This window comes from Amblyomma mixtum, chromosome 1, assembly GCF_055824585.1.
Source record: "Amblyomma mixtum isolate Tamu chromosome 1, ASM5582458v1, whole genome shotgun sequence".
Classification (NCBI taxonomy): domain Eukaryota; kingdom Metazoa; phylum Arthropoda; class Arachnida; order Ixodida; family Ixodidae; genus Amblyomma; species Amblyomma mixtum.
In genome coordinates this window covers 94,217,245-94,232,900 of record NC_143012.1, presented here as the reverse complement: position 1 = coordinate 94,232,900, position 15,656 = coordinate 94,217,245, and the positions used below count along the sequence as shown (strand labels likewise).

General features: G+C 52.5%; 2 protein-coding genes across 7 annotated transcripts in view; both read left to right on the top strand.

Moving 5' to 3' along the window:
* The window catches only part of LOC149367237 (latrophilin Cirl-like), a 412,262-nt gene that overhangs the window by 46,814 nt on the left and 349,792 nt on the right, over nt 1-15,656 (top strand). The window lies entirely within an intron of this gene.
* Nucleotides 1,787-4,467, top strand: LOC149367238 (uncharacterized). The gene is made up of 3 exons (XM_089566851.1): nt 1,787-2,377; nt 3,254-3,453; nt 4,047-4,467. The coding sequence occupies exons 1-3, from the start codon at nt 2,062-2,064 to the stop codon at nt 4,389-4,391; spliced, it is 861 nt and encodes a 286-aa protein (XP_089422977.1). The 5' UTR covers nt 1,787-2,061; the 3' UTR covers nt 4,392-4,467.

Below are 15,656 nucleotides of genomic sequence, written 5' to 3'. Positions count from 1 at the left end.
ACTCTCCATACGGAAGCCTTGATCATTCTCAAGGAGTGATCACTCTCCATACGGAAGCCGAAACGTCTTCGTCTTCATATTAAACAACAAACTTTTGGTCGGCGCTCCTTCCATTGAATTCATGAATCTTTGAAAGCCTATGGTACAGGATTACCGGGTCTAACAACGTCGTTTCGAATTTCGTAATTGTATTGACGGGCAGGCGGGCGTTGATGAGTCGGTACGTTTCCAGTTTTCTCAACAAATAAACATCATCACAGAGCCACCGCACTGTCGCAGCTTTGCTCTTAATACTGATATAATCAGTAAAGCTGCTCTCAGCGGCCGTCAGAAGCTCTCGCAACTCTGTTTTCTAATACCTCTAGATGCTAGGTGAAGTATGGGTTCGCCTTACACCAGAAACGGAGAGAGCATATGTTGTTGTTATAGCCTTTGAAAGTATGGCACATACCCACGCTGGGGGATCGGCCAAGAATCGGGTGGTAGTTAGGTTGAGGCAGAGAGCATATCAGTACAGCAGAAGACGTCGCTATCCACCTCACTCCTTTTTACGTGCTGTCGCAGCATGCGTCCTTTGCTGCGAGTAAGCTCGGCAGTAACAGGGTAGCGCAGTGTGATGATGAAGACCGTGGCTACAAAGAGGGACAGAATAGCGGAGGTTCCACGTTGCTCGTCAGTCTTCCAAGATAGTGGCATCGTTATCTTCATCACGAGAAAGATGTTTAGTCACTCGTGTTAATACCGTACTTTCGCAATACTCCTCAAAAGGTCGTCTTCTGCGGAAATAAAAGCGAAGTGAAGTGGTCCTTTTTGGCAGATTCGCGGCCAAGGCTTTACAGACCACGTCTGCTGTCGATGTTGTGGTAAACAAAGTGGTTTGTTGGTTGGCCTCAAATAAAATGGCACGTACCCACTACTGGGGAGTGGCTAAGACACAGGCGGTTAACTGCTGGAAAGAGGAGCGTTTATCGAGGAGGAAAAGATTAGTAATAGGGTACATGCTGACAGATTGGACGACGCAACGACAGTGGACCTGTTAGCTGGGAGACCGAAGACGGGATAATTGGTAAATTGGTTTTTGAGGAAAGGAAATGGCGCAGTATCTGTCTCACATATCTCGGCGGACACCTGAACCGCGCCGTAAGGGAAGAGAGGAAGGCACCCTGCTGAAAAAAAAGTTCTATGATGCAATAACCTCATAGATCATTCATCATAGAATATCACACAATCTGTATGACGTGTCATACAATCTGTATGATATATCATACAGATTGTATGATATTTTATGATGAATGATCTATGAGGTTGTTGCATCATAGAACTTTTTTTTCAGCAGGGCAGGACTGAGAGAAGAAAGAGAGAAAGGGGTGCCGTAGTGGAGGTCTCCGCAATAATTTCGACCACCTGGGGATCTTTAACGTGCACTGACATCCCACAGCCCACGGGTGGTGGTGGTGAAAAACATTTATAATGCAATAAATATTTACAGAGAGGTGATTGGGGTAGGCCCTATTGGCCCTTTCGCCTAACAATACTAGGTGGAGCCCCTATTCCGGGGCCCCATTGGCAAGCAACGCCGCCCGCGTCCGGTGAACCAAGGCCTTTTGGGTCTTTAGGTCCTGACAGCCGAGCAGGGCCGCCTCCCAGTCCTCTCTGGTGGGGTTGGGGTTGAGGGGGATAGATGGGTTTGACTGACACGCCCAAACCATGTGGAAGGTGTCAGCCACCTCCCCACAGAACTGGCACGCGCCATCAAAGGATGTATTGAAATGTTTAAGCACCGCGGGCGCCTCTTGCGTTTCGCCTCCATCGAAACGCGGCCGCCGCGGTCGGGCTCGAACCCGGATACTCCGGCTCGGTAAACGAGCGCCTTACCGCTGAGCCACCGCGGCAGGTTGTGAGGTGGTCCTTTTTGGCAGGTTCGTGGCCAAGGCCTTAAAGCCCACCTCTGCTGTCGATGTTGTGGTGAACAAAGTGAAGCGCCACGCGAAGAGCGAAGAAAGAGGAAGAAGACGTGTTCTGTTCGCCTCGACGCCGTGAGGACTGTCCTGGCACTCGACAATGAGTGCCCTGGCCGTGGTCGTCGTCCTGGTCCAGCTGGAGAGCTGGTCGGGTCACGTGGAGCTCCTTCGGGTGGACGGCAACTTCACGGAGGGCCACCAACTGGAGCTGGTGCTGTGGCGCCTGCGGCGCTACTCGCGCTCGTGTGCCGTCGGCCGCCGGGTGGCGGTGGCCAACCGCAGCCTGGCCCCGACGCGACATGACCACGACGTCCCCGTGCGCTTCGGGCGCCTGCCGCAGGGCTTCTACTGCTTCTCTGTGGCGCCGAGGGGAGAGCGCGAGGGCGCCGTCCGATCGCCCGTCGCGGTGCTCACAGGTATACCACGCTAGGGGAACATTCCGTGTAGGCAACCACCTGCGAACCTCGGACGGCGCTGCAGTTAATCCGCTGCACTCCTGAAAAATGCTGGGCGTAGTTAGGTTGATGATGATGAAGAATCCGTCAGATGCAGGAACTGCTGAGGGGGCTAAGAAACAGATGGGGGAGGGTTCTTGCGAGTCACTTGAGAAGACCAGAATTTACGATTTCCGCCTATCAAAATACCCTATAATAATAATAATAATAATAATAATAATAATAATAATAATAATAATAATAATAATAATAATATGTTTTTCATCCAGTCGATCATGCAAGGTGGAAAAAAAGCTGGGAAACCAGATTAACCACCTCCCTCATCCCCGGCAATGAAGACGTGTGACTCGGATTGTTTGCTAACAGGAACAAGCATGATTTTCTTCGTATTCTTTCTCAATTTTTTGTATGTTTTCGTTAGCCAGGCGATTCGCCGCGCTCTCATCTACCGCGTACGTATATACCTAGCCGGGACATGACATTTCAAAGGTGGCGTTCTATTCGTTATAGCATTGAGAGGCTGGCAGCATTACGCTTGTAGGCTCTTGGGAGATCCGCGATTTCAGGGGACACAAATGTAGAAGGTGCGCACGAATCTGTATCGTAACTATCATGTATTATGACGAGGAAAGCGGTCCATCGCGCAAAAATGACCACACTCCCTGAGGAAAGAGCGGCTGTAATGTCACGGCTGGGGCATTCGGGTTCACGGACTGTTTTGCAACGCATCCTGACTTCACTGCCTTCATCGTCGCCTCTCGCGTTATCGTTTCGGTGTCGTGCACGGAAGCGACAAAACTGACCCCCGAACTGATCTACTCCGTGCGCGTTGCGAAGGCCAGGGACCCAGAGACCGGTGCTGCGAGCATGCGCCGGGTCAGCGCCTCCTCTGGAGCATGGCGCAGGACGGCGGCACACTGAGCGCCTCTATGAGCGTGAACAGCTCGGAGCTGCCGTGCCAGTCGTTCATGGCGAGCCTCTACGAAGGCGGCTGCCAGGACCTGGGAAAGGGACCGCCACTTGTCGCCCGCCACCAGGTACGGGAGCCGACGACTGTGCCCGTTAATTATTTCCCCGCGCATGCCACACTCGGCCCGAATGCTCAGTACCGCAACCCGCCGTTGTGTTGGGATCCAAAGCTTGGAGAGGGAGGGGGGGGGGGGGGGGGACGTTTTTTCATAAGATGCTTTATTACCCCTGGCTTGTCGCCTCCCCTCTCCTCGCCCGGTTTTGTGCTGCTGAATTTGTTCGCCTATATCTGCATGAATCAGGCACCGGAGCAAGGCACCGCTGCTTTGGTAACCCCATGGGCTTTTGGTGTCCTCCGATTACCGCTTTGATAAAGGGAATATGCAACAAGATACGAGGAAATTTTCCAAAAGTTCGCAGCTTCATATGTAGTGCTGGCGACGGCTTCTAATCTGCTTCAAGTGGCAGTGACTTGGCAGCATAGTTTTTAGGAACAGCGCAAGCTACAGGCTCAACAGAAACCAGAGAACAGGCGCCACAGCGCTTGCGGTGCGCGTTTCACGCGACTTCGCCCAACTTGCCTTCTCGAGCCAATAACTTAGGCTCGTGGTTTTCGTTCCCCGCTCTCTGGCGAGTCACATCGCGACACGCGCGGTCCCAGGTTGCGCGCAACAGCGTCTTCCACGTGCACGGCCTGAACCCGGAGCGCCGCTACTGCCTCACGGTGGCGGCCGGCTGTCAGCATTGCCCCGTGGTCTGCGCCGTGCTCGAGAGCAAGACGGTGGGCGCCCACGTGGAGCGTGGCAGGGCCGACGACGAGCTGCACGGGTCTGACCAGGTCCGAGGACCGCCGGCGGCCCTTGACGCGCAGGGGGGCCTGGACCCGGTGCTGGCCGTGCTGGGCGTCGGAAGCGTGTTCTTCCTGGTCGCCTGGGCTTTCCACCTCTACCGGAGGATACCCCTCGGGGCCCTCTCCGGCTGCAAGAGGGCTCCGCGACTGGTCTAGCGCAGCGCATGTGCGCTTTGTCGTCGTTCTTGAATGGCTAGTAAAGAATGTGGAAACGCGGCGCTGTCTTCTTTCGCCCTTGTACCTGTCTCCTTGGTTACTTCATTAGCGCGTTTACATGAATGCGACAGGAGTCGACTCCGGTCCACTTTTGGGGGGAATCTGCAAACACGTCGAGGAAGATGGTAGATAATGAGTCACGCCTTTCTTCCCAAAACCTGCTCTTTCCCTCAAAAAGTTTACTGGAGTTGACTTCTGTCGCATTCATGTAACCGAGGCTATTGAGCCTTACAACAGTCACGCCTCTTCAGTAGGGGAAACACAGCCATCGGTCAGGTCATCGAAAAAGTTACACTCTATTGGAAGCAGTCTGTTAGATGCCTATCACCAGCCGGGATGACTTCAGGCCCGCGTACTGTATACGATACCTTATCAATGTGCGTGGCTCTCGTGCTTCAACTGCTGGATCACATGCGCACGGTTAGCTAAAGGCGCACTTGAAGTTCATAGGAGTTTTCTGTTTGCCAAGCTTAGGAAGGGTACATTTTCTTCTGTACACGGCCATTTTGTTCCAAGGGACCGAAAAAAAGAAAATGCGTTGCCGTCATTGAGATGACAACCTCCAAAGTTATATCTACCGTAGCGTCAGCAAGTCATGGCCGTTTAACAAGGAGCATGAGTTTCTTTGACTAACTATTCGATACCTCAAAAAATTAACACCACAACTGATCGTGTTTGTCGATGCTTTTGACTTCCAGCTTGCGGCTGACGGCCCATTCACGGCAGCGTGCTTTACTCTGAGATTTGTGGACATCTTTCGCCTTCGCCCTTCCATAGCTTGTTCCTACTAAATCCTTCTGCCCGGCGCGCAGATTCTACCGTTCTACATCTTGCTTATTTTGGTAGCGGATTCGACGTGCGCAGCACCGAGCAGCGTCTTGTAGAGGTGTGGATGACACGGTTTCTGGCTCGCTTCCTGACATACGGGACGTGGCGGCGTGGGCCGAGACGGGTGTGACCCGATTTTCCGACGCTTGCCAGCAGCCGTCTTCGCGCGGCTCGCGGGCGAATATTACGCCGCCATGAAGAGGAGACCGCTGTCATTCCGTCGGCGGCCCCGGGAGATCGAAGAACGGCCTGCTCGCGGCCACTTTTCGTGCCTGTGCTTCGGAACAGTCAGTGGTTAGAGTAGATCTGCCGTCTGTTGCTGCGTCGGCCGGGTTGCGTCCGCCGCACGCGAGCGCTCCATCTGCAGTCAACGTCAGGGGTGCACAAAGGAGAGACAGATTGTCCGTCCGGCTTCCTGGGCGCTGGTGCCGCCGCAGCACGCAGGTTCAATTGGCGCCTTCCCGCCTTGGGCGCTTCCCAACTCCGCCGCGTTGCGTCCACGCTCTCTCTCCCTCTCTGTTTCGCTTAGGCTTTTCTCTTCTTTTTGTTTTCTTTTGTTGCGTGGCGCCCTCGAGCCGGCTTCATAACTCGAGCGTGTTCGACACGCTTCCGAACAGCAGGTGGATTGCGAGACGGCGAGGGTGCGACGGGCCTGCAGCGCTCGCAGGATGCCCCGCGCGCAGGGGAGGAGGCGCCTCGCTGGCCCTTCAACCTGCAAATTACCCCTCCCTGAGCCCGGTCCTCAACTCGGTAGCCTAGCTATTCGCCCGGTCACTTCGGCCGGCCGCTGCTGCTGCTTGTGCTGCTTTGCTTTCTGAAGCTTCGACCCTCGTCCGCGTGTTTCGTGGCTCTTTTTGCTTGAGCCGTCGCTCTGCTTCCAAGGCTGGTCGCCGCGTCGTCTGCTCCTTTTCACGCGGTTGTCTGCTTGTCTGTGCGTGCCTGCATGCGGCAGCTTGCCGCTTCCTTTTTGATGCATTTTGGTTCCCTTTCGTTCGGGGTGGAGTGGTGGCGCTTCGTCGTTTCCACTCTTCGTCCGGCGCTCCGGTAATTATGTTTTGTTTCTTTATCGCTACCGCGCTTTAGTTATTTATGTGTATTTTCTGAGCCTCTCCTCCGGACCGATCTCTCGTGTATCGAACCGAGCGGCGGCAGAGAAAACGCCGCTGGGGGGACAGCAGGGTTCTTGCGGGAGAGGAGGTTGAGAGAGGTGGCTTTTTAGCTTGCGCACCCGGACCTGGGAGTGGCGTTGCGTCTTCGACCTGCTCCCTTTCCCGTCCCTCTGCTTGGACGCGGAGCCGGCATCTAATATACTATTTTTCCCGGGGCATGCAAGTAGCCGTGCCCCCTCCCCGAGTTGGCCCCCGGAGAGCGAACGGTGGCGTTCGGGGGCCGATCGCAAAACACGGCCATTACGAACAACAAAAGACAGGGGAGAGGAGGAGCGGTGGGAGGAGGGAGCGCTAAATACGAGTCGAGTCGTTTCGGAAGCAGCAGACGACACCCGAAGAACACAAAGCAGACGAAAGGGCGGCGCAGCAGGCGAAGAAAACTGCCGCCGTCCCGAAACAGAAGCGCCGGCTGCTGGGGAAGTAAGTATACAATCTTGATGCCGCGGCGATACGCCAGTGTCTCGCGGAATAAATTGCCCATCTGTCCTCCCTCGTCGACCGGACTTATGGGTTCATGAATTTATTAGCCTCCGCGAGGGAACATCGCCGACGCCCGGACGGAGTAATGGCTACGTCCGCGAGAAGGGGTCACGGGGCTTTTGATGGGTGCTCCCTCCCTCGCTGTGGATCGGAGGAAGCCGCTTCGACTGCCTGCCGCCGGGGCCTGAAGTGAGATGTACTTACGGCAGCGTCAGGGGAGCCGCGGGTTACGTTTGCTGCTGGGTCTGGGCCCGAAACGAGCCGATAGCGATACTTGAGCGCCTTGTTGCGACTTCATATCTCCTGGCGGTACGAGCGGTGTGCAGGCCTCTTTTTTTTTTTTTTTGTCATGTGCTCCCGGCTAGTATACGGTAAAGCGACTGCAAGAAAGTGGCACGGTATTCCGAAACTCTGCTGCTTCGGTATGTTACACAAGTGTACGGCAAACCTCACCTCCAGCTTAAAGGGCAACTGCATCACTTTTTGAGAATTTCGCGATATTCAAGGATTCAGTTCTGTTCTAAGTCTATATAGGCTGTAAGTGAAGCATGCCAAGCGTTTTCGCCCTAGCATTTAGAATAGTGACGTAATCGACGATTGAATTTTGCGCTTCTCCTCGAAGCACCAGAGGAGTGCGGGGAAGTTCAGTGTGACGTCACGGAAGGTATGATTTCAAACTGCCATCAGCCACACCTTGCCGAGCCTTGTTAGATGCTGCCAAACAACACTCGGCGGGCTTTGCCTCCTGTGGCGTTGGTTTTTTTCCTTCAAAGCAGGCGTTTACGCTTTGGAAATGTATCGATGCCTTCGAGGACGTCATCATATGACCCCCTACTTGGCGTTGTGCGCTGCGGAGAAACTTGAAGGCCTTCGCGATTTTAATCGGCGATTACGTCACCCTTTCACATGCTAGCCCAAAAGAAATTCGCATGCTTTATCTGCTTGTTTCACACATTCGACAATCTTAAGCTCATTGATTTCTAAAACCTATGGAGTTGCCCTTTAACTGGCACTTCTTCACTAACGGTCTCGGTTTATTTTGAGATATCGGTCAGAGTATGTTTATTGTTTCCGGAATGTTCATCCTGGCCATTACAGTTTTAGCGCAACAAGAAGCGACCGCACGGTAGACAAACAGAACAGTATTTCTTTTCTGTATCTCCCGGTAGAGCGTCTCCCGTGTGTTCTAAGCGTCATCAGGCTTAGAAAGGGAGCACTGTTGTCTCTTTGCCGTTTTGCGTTTTTGTGTATATGAGTGCGGGCATGCGGATTACATTAATACCTCAGCTGAAGAAAACTATATGACACACTTGGGCTTCTGCGCGGCAATGCTGCCAGTTGTGCCCGCTGTGCACAACACTTTCTCTCCTCGGTGGCTGTGTTAGAGCTGAGCGAAGTGCGTGCTTTCCAAGCACTGGTTGCTCATTACACGGCTTTATTGATTCTGTAGCATTAGATTGCTCATCCACACGAAAACCCGTTCTCACCCACAAAGTGGCGCAACAACACTCGCATTAAATTGGTCGGAACGGTGTGACGTCACCAAAGTAGGGAAAATACGAAATATTAATCAGTAATAATCAGTACTAGTACATACAACTGCACTAACTATAAAGGAATAGAATTGGAATAGTAATAGAATTAGAATGGAAACGGGATAATATTGAAATAGAATTACAATAACACTGAAATAGAATCAGAATGGAATTCCAACGTTCTCGCATTGCTAGCGCTTGCGAACCTGCCCCCGGTAGTATTTTACGAGGCACATAATCACAGCGCATCTCTGCTGAAAGGTAGCACCCATAAAACGCGAGATGCCGAGTGATTTAGATGACGTAACGCTTTGAGCTCTTCTGATTGTTTCGTTCTTGCGTCACTATGGGGCAGGACCCTTCCATAAGTCAAAAGCGTGCTTCATTTCTCTGGGTTGTTCGGTAGAAAAAGAAAAGAAAGACTACAGATATCTCCAGTATGAAATTGAAAGGGGTCACATTATATCCTCAATTGACCAATCATTACTCCGTAACGATGAGGGAAAACACTTTTTGATTTGTTGTAAACATTTTTTTTTTCTCTGGGTGAACATTGTCCGGGAGAAGTATTCAGTTCCATCCTGGGGAGTATCTGCAAGATTCGTACGTGTGAGCAAACTGACTGTTCCTTCTCATACTGGACTTTCCTATGGGTTCATGCGATAGCCAACCCCCCAGAAAAAAAAAAAAAAGACTCGACTTCGGACAGTTACGGACAGAACGGGCGCACTTAAGGGAAGAAAGCTTCAGGGGAAGAGGGTAAAAGGGTGGGGTAGGGAGCCGCGATTAAGGTTGAGACAAAAACTCTCCCTTCTGTCTTTTCTTCCTATAGAGAAAGGTGCCTCGATGGCAGAGTGCGGAGGCATGCGCATCAAGGCACCCCATCCTAAACTCCTGGAGCCCGGACCACGCCATCTGGCGCACAACTGAGCCCCTGCTTTTCATCCTCCCCCACTTCTTCGGGCGCCCCCTTGTGCTCTCGGAGACGGCCGGCACGCGCTTGCTCCCTGTGTGGCGTCAGATGCCGCCACCCCCGCCCCCAATGGGCGTGAGCGCGGCTCGAAATCGAAACTGCAGCCAGCTTGGGCGCCGATGCTTGTTTGGCATGGCGCCGGCTGTGCACGTGGGCGGCTCTGCCGCCTGCCACCGCATTGTTTTCTTTTTTTTTCTTTTCATTTCTCTCTTTTCCTTGTCTTCTTCATTGGTTGCCTTGCTCGCTTCGCGCAGAACCGCTCATTATGCCTTCGCCGAAGCCATCGTTATTGCAGTTGCCGTGCTTTGCTCCGACCTCATTTACTGTCTTTTTTTTTTCCGCGTGAGCGTATAGGTTTGTCTCTCCCCACTGTAAGCGTCCTTTAAAAGTTAAGTTTCGTGTGTGCGTTCATTTTCCCGTGCCTGGGCCTAGATTTTTCGTCGCCGTGTTGGCCTTTTTATACTCCCAGATTAGGTGAAACGCTGGTGGGAGGTGACCGAGCTTCGTAATTATAGACGCATGTTGCGTACCTTGTAGTTTCTTGCCGGAAACTGCGTTCCTGCTCTCACGTGATCAACCAGTGTGGTGCCCTTTCCATACGCGCCTGTACTGCCACCTTTTTCGGTCGAAGTTCCAGTGTGTCTGACATTCCGACTCGAACGAGTCTGAGAGCACCTGAAGTAAACAGCAGCGGTAAAGGTTTTCTCTCATGCCCAGCTCTCTTTCCGGCCGAGTTTGCCACTCTGCGATCTTCAGCCACTCGCTTTCCGCCTTGTTTGATTCGGTCCAACTGGCGTACGAGTAGTGTTTGTAGTTTTTCTTTTCGGAATGCAGACTGAGACTGGGCAGCGCTAGGTTCTAGATAATTTTTTTAACTTAGCTAACCATATTAGCAAACTTCATGAATACTGCCAATATCAGTGATGTATCAAAGTACCGGCAATACAGTAGGCGCATCGGAAATCAATTCCGGTTGTGTATCTTGTATCGGAAAGACATTTCTGAAGGTATCGGGTATGGGTATCAAATGTACTTTTTTGATGTACTGTAACTAGCCCTCTATTGCAATCTCTTCATGGCGAAACGTTCCACTTACCGAACAGGACATGTTCCGTAACAAAGTGTATACAGCGCACCACGCGGCGGTTTTGTGAACCAGGACACGTCCTGGCAGTAAAGCTATACCATCCGCGCACCGTTAACTATCATTGCGTAGCAAAGCCGAGACGTGTTGCGCCAGACGGGCTTGGCCTTGCAGACCATGCGTGCTCCCCGAATATCGTTCGCCACATCGATCCGCGCCGTTCTGCTCTATCGAGGCCAAACGGCTTTTTGCTATGCAGGCCCCACCACTTCAGCTTCGAGGTCGCGCCCTGCGATTGACCCCCGCGGGCCCTCCCGATTCATAACGAACCGCCTAGATGTTCGGCTCTACGCGGTTTCAGGCCTTACCCGCCGCTCGTGGTTGCCGCTGAATGCATATATCTACGTTGGGAGACCAGGTAGTGAATACTGTATATCGAGCCTCCATTTCTGAAAACCGATCTCCGACGTCCTCCGCGAGGCGATCCTCGAAAAATTGCGAGGACACTTTGGCAAGTAAAGTTTTGAGAGGCGAAAGCCGAGGACGCTATGCCGTGACGACTTCCGGTGGATGTGACGTCACACCTTTCCCGTGGCTATACCGATACCCAAATTATACATCTTTCGGGGACCTTAAGTGTTAATTACTCTTAATTACACATTTCTCCGTCTAATTTGACACAAACCCGACGCTTTTACGACCATTCTGTGACAATTTTCACTATGCCGTGACGACTTCCGGTGGATGTGACGTCACACCTTTCCCGTGGCTATACCGATACCCAAATTATACATCTTTCGGGGACCTTAAGTGTTAATTACTCTTAATTACACATTTCTCCGTCTAATTTGACACAAACACGACGCTTTTACGACCATTCTGTGACAATTTTCACTATGCCGTGACGACTTCCGGTGGATGTGACGTCACACCTTTCCCGTGGCTATACCGATACCCAAATTATACATCTTTCGGGGACCTTAAGTGTTAATTACTCTTAATTAAACATTTCTCCGTCTAATTTGACACAAACCCGACGCTTTTACGATCATTCTGTGACAATTTTCACTATGCCGTGGCGATTTCCGGTGGATGTGACGTCACACCGTTCCCTTGGCTATATCGACGTCCGCGCTGTTTCAACGCAATTTCGACATTTTTACCTATAATTAATTAACTAACTGATCTGCAGTGATCCAACGTGGCTTCTAGGTTCATTTTTTCCTCCTCTATCTGAAGCAACCATTGGTTTCCTTAGTTCCCGAGTCAAACGCGTGCGACACGCTTTGTTAACGGAGGACAGTATGAGCCATTAAAGGCTTTCGCCTTAAAATCCGAAGACGGAGATTGTCGTGCATGGTGTAAAGGCCACCGACTCCTGGAACCTGGCGCAGCGAAAAAAGAAATAGCGGGAGTTGAAGTTGGATCGAGCGAAATGCGGCCCAAGCGGAAAGAAGCGATAAGCCAGAACTGGCTTTTTCCGTCCCTGCACAAAAGCCAGCCGCCGAGGAATGCCTTTGTATATTACGCACTGCATGCATACGCCTGTTTACCGCGACGCTGCTACGCGGCCGACTGTGACCTTGCTGTTCATGCACCCGCGAGTATTACTATATGCATTCAGGAATAGTATATAGTGTACGTAAATTGCCCCTCCCTTCCCCCATTTCTCCGCAAAAACCCGCGGGCCGTCCTCGTGCATTGGAATTAAAGAGGCGGCGTGCCTAGCTACGATGGCCTCTAGAGGTCGCTGTGTGCCGTCCCGCCTCAACCCATATTGCCCACTATGCGTTCCTCCATGCACTAAGCGCCATGGGAATGCAACAGCCACTGCGCTCGTCCCGGAACCCTCCTCAAGCTCTGCCTGCGGTCGCTCGTGGTACAACGTAGGAAAATCCACGGGCGCACCGGCATATAAATGCCGTGTGTACATACGTAGCAGCCCCGCTTGGAGTTTACTTTTTCCGCCCTTACTTTATAGTCGAGGGGCGGCCGGGCGCCGAAACTCAAACAAAGCACGACGAAGTTCAACTTTGAGCAGAACTGCATGCGCGTCCGCTATGCGCTGGGCGGTGGCTTCAAAGTAAACAATCGAGGCTGCTGAAAGCAAAGAAGGCCAAAGGACGGGGTGAAAGAGATGCGGGAAACGAACAAACAAGCGAAAAGGAACAATGAAGAGAAGGAAAAACAGAAAAAGGAGGATGTCATGAAAGAGGAGAGAGCCGGGAAGAGCGCCCATGACGCGGAGAAGGCGCAGTTTGAGATGCAAATTGTCACTGATTTGCAAGTCAGCCCACCCGCTGCCGGCGTTCGGCGCTCGAGCGCATCGCATGCATGTCATGCAATGCGGCCGCCGCGGAAAGAGAGCAGGCGATGGGGGGAGGGGGGGGGGGGGGAGGAGAGGAGGAGGCACCCTGCGCGTCTGCTCTTCTCTGGCTCTTATCGTCTGCGCTTCTTCTGGAATGAATGTATATATGGCCGAAATGAAGGAGACCTTACCGCGGCTGAACCTCCGCCCCCAGACGGCGCTGCCCGTACTGCTTCTGCTTCGGTACGTCCAGGGGCCTCGCCTATATAGCAGCAAATGGAGGAGGGAAGCTCCGTCCAGAAGCAGGAGGCGAGAGGGAAGGGGGTCAGAAGGCCTCCCTCTCATTACAAAGGCGAGCCGCGTGTCCATCTAGATGCGCACATATCGTCTGCATTCGTGCGAGGCCTTCTGCTGCGATTTAATTCGTCTGCGAGTGCCGACGCGTCGTCGTCTGCTGCCGTTCTGCGCAGGGACAGCGTCCGCGTTTGATGATGGCCGCCGCTAAGTTGAGTGCGTGCCGCTCTTCGTAATCGATGGGTTTTATTCATGAGGAAGACAAAAGGCAGTCAGCGCGCCCATCGAGTGACACGAATTTCGGTTGGGGCGCGGAGGGGGGGGGCGGTCCCTTTCGATCAGCGCCGCCGCGATATAAGTGGGCGCTTTTAATCCGTTTGTCCCGTACTCGACATCGTTATCTGTTGGGCCGTTCGAATGGGATCAAGAGAGCAGTGTTGAAAGGTCGTAACCTTTCTCATCCCATCCTCGCCGTTTAAATGGGGCGCGACGAGTTCTCCGGGGCGATTCGTTTTTGCCGCTGTTGTTGTCGGGATGTTTTTGAGAGCATTTGACGTGAGCAGGCCGGAGGGCTTAAGTTATACCTTACCGCCTGGACTGCAGTTCTAAGGCATCCCAAATTTTGCATCGGTCGAAGGCTTGTCAGCCCTCACGCGTCGCGGGCTGTACTCAAGACCTCCAGGGCTTCTGGAGAGGTCTAAGCAGTAATTAAAACCTGCTGCTTACTTCTCTTACAGTGTTGGTAAGTCACCAAAAACACATCACGAGCTAGTTGGTTTAACTCGAATTAACTCGAATAAATTTAGTACTTGCCTTAGGCGTCGTATTGTGGCGCCAGCAGTCGACAGAAACATGAAATTTTGCCGAAGTGATTTCGATGTGTTCCCAATACGACGAGTCACGGCAAGTGCCTGACACCAGTTATAAGCGTGATCCGCTTGTTGCGTACAGAAGGCTAATTAAACCCGATTACACTCGAAAAACCGCCTCAGCAGGACGACCGGATCTCGAAGTGAGGCTCCGTAACCAGTGTCAGTTTGGCAAATCTCTGTCTGCTCAGCTGTTATGATATCGCGCGCGGTCCTCATCTGCACTCTAAACAGGAAGGTGTGGAAAGGGAGTAAACTCTCCTCTAGCGCACTCTCTTTTATAAAAGGGTAGTGCGCCACACTCTAAACACAAATACTGCTATATGGGAGAAAAAGGGGAGTAAACTCCCCTAGTACACTATTTTGTAGAAAGGGGTGCGCTACACTCTAAACACAAATAGTCCTATATGGGAGTAAAACGGGAGTAAACTCCTCTAATACACTATCTCTTTTCTAGAAAAGAGTGCGCCACACTCTAAACACAAATACTCCTATATGAGAGTAAGGAGTGTGTAAACTCCCCTAGTACACTATATCTTTTGTAGAAGGGAGTGCGCTACACTCTAAACACGAATGCTTTTATATGGGAGTAAAGAGGGAGTAAACTCCTCTAGTGCACTATCTCTTTTGTAGAATGGAGTGCGCCACACTCTGAACACGAATACGCCTATATGGGTGTAAAAAGGGAGTAAACTCCTCTAGAGCACTCCTTTTTTAAAAAGGTGTGCGCTAGATGACAACTTCACCCCCTTTTTACTCCTTTCTGCTTAGAGTGTAGATGACCAGCTTACTCCCTTTCTACTCCCATATAGGCGTATCTGCGTTTGCAGTGTAGCGTGAACTCCACGCAGATGGCGTCGCTCCGCGTCGTCCGTTCTGCACTAAACGCTCCTCTTTTCGGCGTCGAGGTGCGCGCGCGTTGATGCATGGGGCGTCGGAGAGGCCCCGTTTTCCGGCGTCCGGCCGGCGATCGCTTTCCGAGACAAGGCGGTTAATCTGGTTATCTCAGCTGACCGGCGCGCTCTCTCGCCAGCCGCGCCCCGGCCGCTCTGCGGACTGGTTTGGGGTTGCGCGCTTAACCGAGGCCTCTCCAGGAAGTCCTCCGGGGAAACTAATTCGGCTTTTTGTTGCCTCGCTCTTATGCGGCGCGCAGTCGACGCGCCGATAAGCCGCCGGAGCCGCGAAAAAGATGGTGCGCGCGGGTTCGGCTCGTTAATTACTGGCCGACGCGGGGTTAAGGCGAGCCAGATTAACGACCGTTCGCCGGAGTTTATAATAAACTTCTCGCTTGGCTTCGATTTTTTTTTTCTCCGTTTGAAACTGCCGATTAAGTTGCGGGGCCCGGCCGCGCGCATTTGGCCCGAGGCGAAACGCTCGGTCGTCTCGTTCTGAGCGTTCCAGAGTCGCGAGGCACTGGTGCTGTTAGAAAGTGTTTTGCCGGAGCTGCCGTTTCAATGCGAAAACGTTATGTGGCTTACCGGCCACGAAACAACCTTGTTGTCTAGACGCAACGGTCCTAAAACTTCAATCACGACATCAACACAGCTGTCATAGCAACCATTAGAGAGCCAACAGAGGACATGCGCGGTGGCTCAGTGGTTACGGCGCTCGGCTGCTGACCCGAAAGACGCGGGTTCGATCCCGGCCGAGACGGCCGAATTTTGA

Bases quoted from the DNA above. Each gene is read 5' to 3' on its own strand.
- LOC149367238 (XM_089566851.1), top strand. From the start codon at position 2,062: ATGAGTGCCCTGGCCGTGGTCGTCGTCCTGGTCCAGCTGGAGAGCTGG. The intron at 2,378-3,253 runs GTATACCACGCT...CGCGTTGCGAAG, and splicing joins GCCCGTCGCGGTGCTCACAG to GCCAGGGACCCAGAGACCGG. The intron at 3,454-4,046 runs GTACGGGAGCCG...GCGCGGTCCCAG, and splicing joins CACTTGTCGCCCGCCACCAG to GTTGCGCGCAACAGCGTCTT.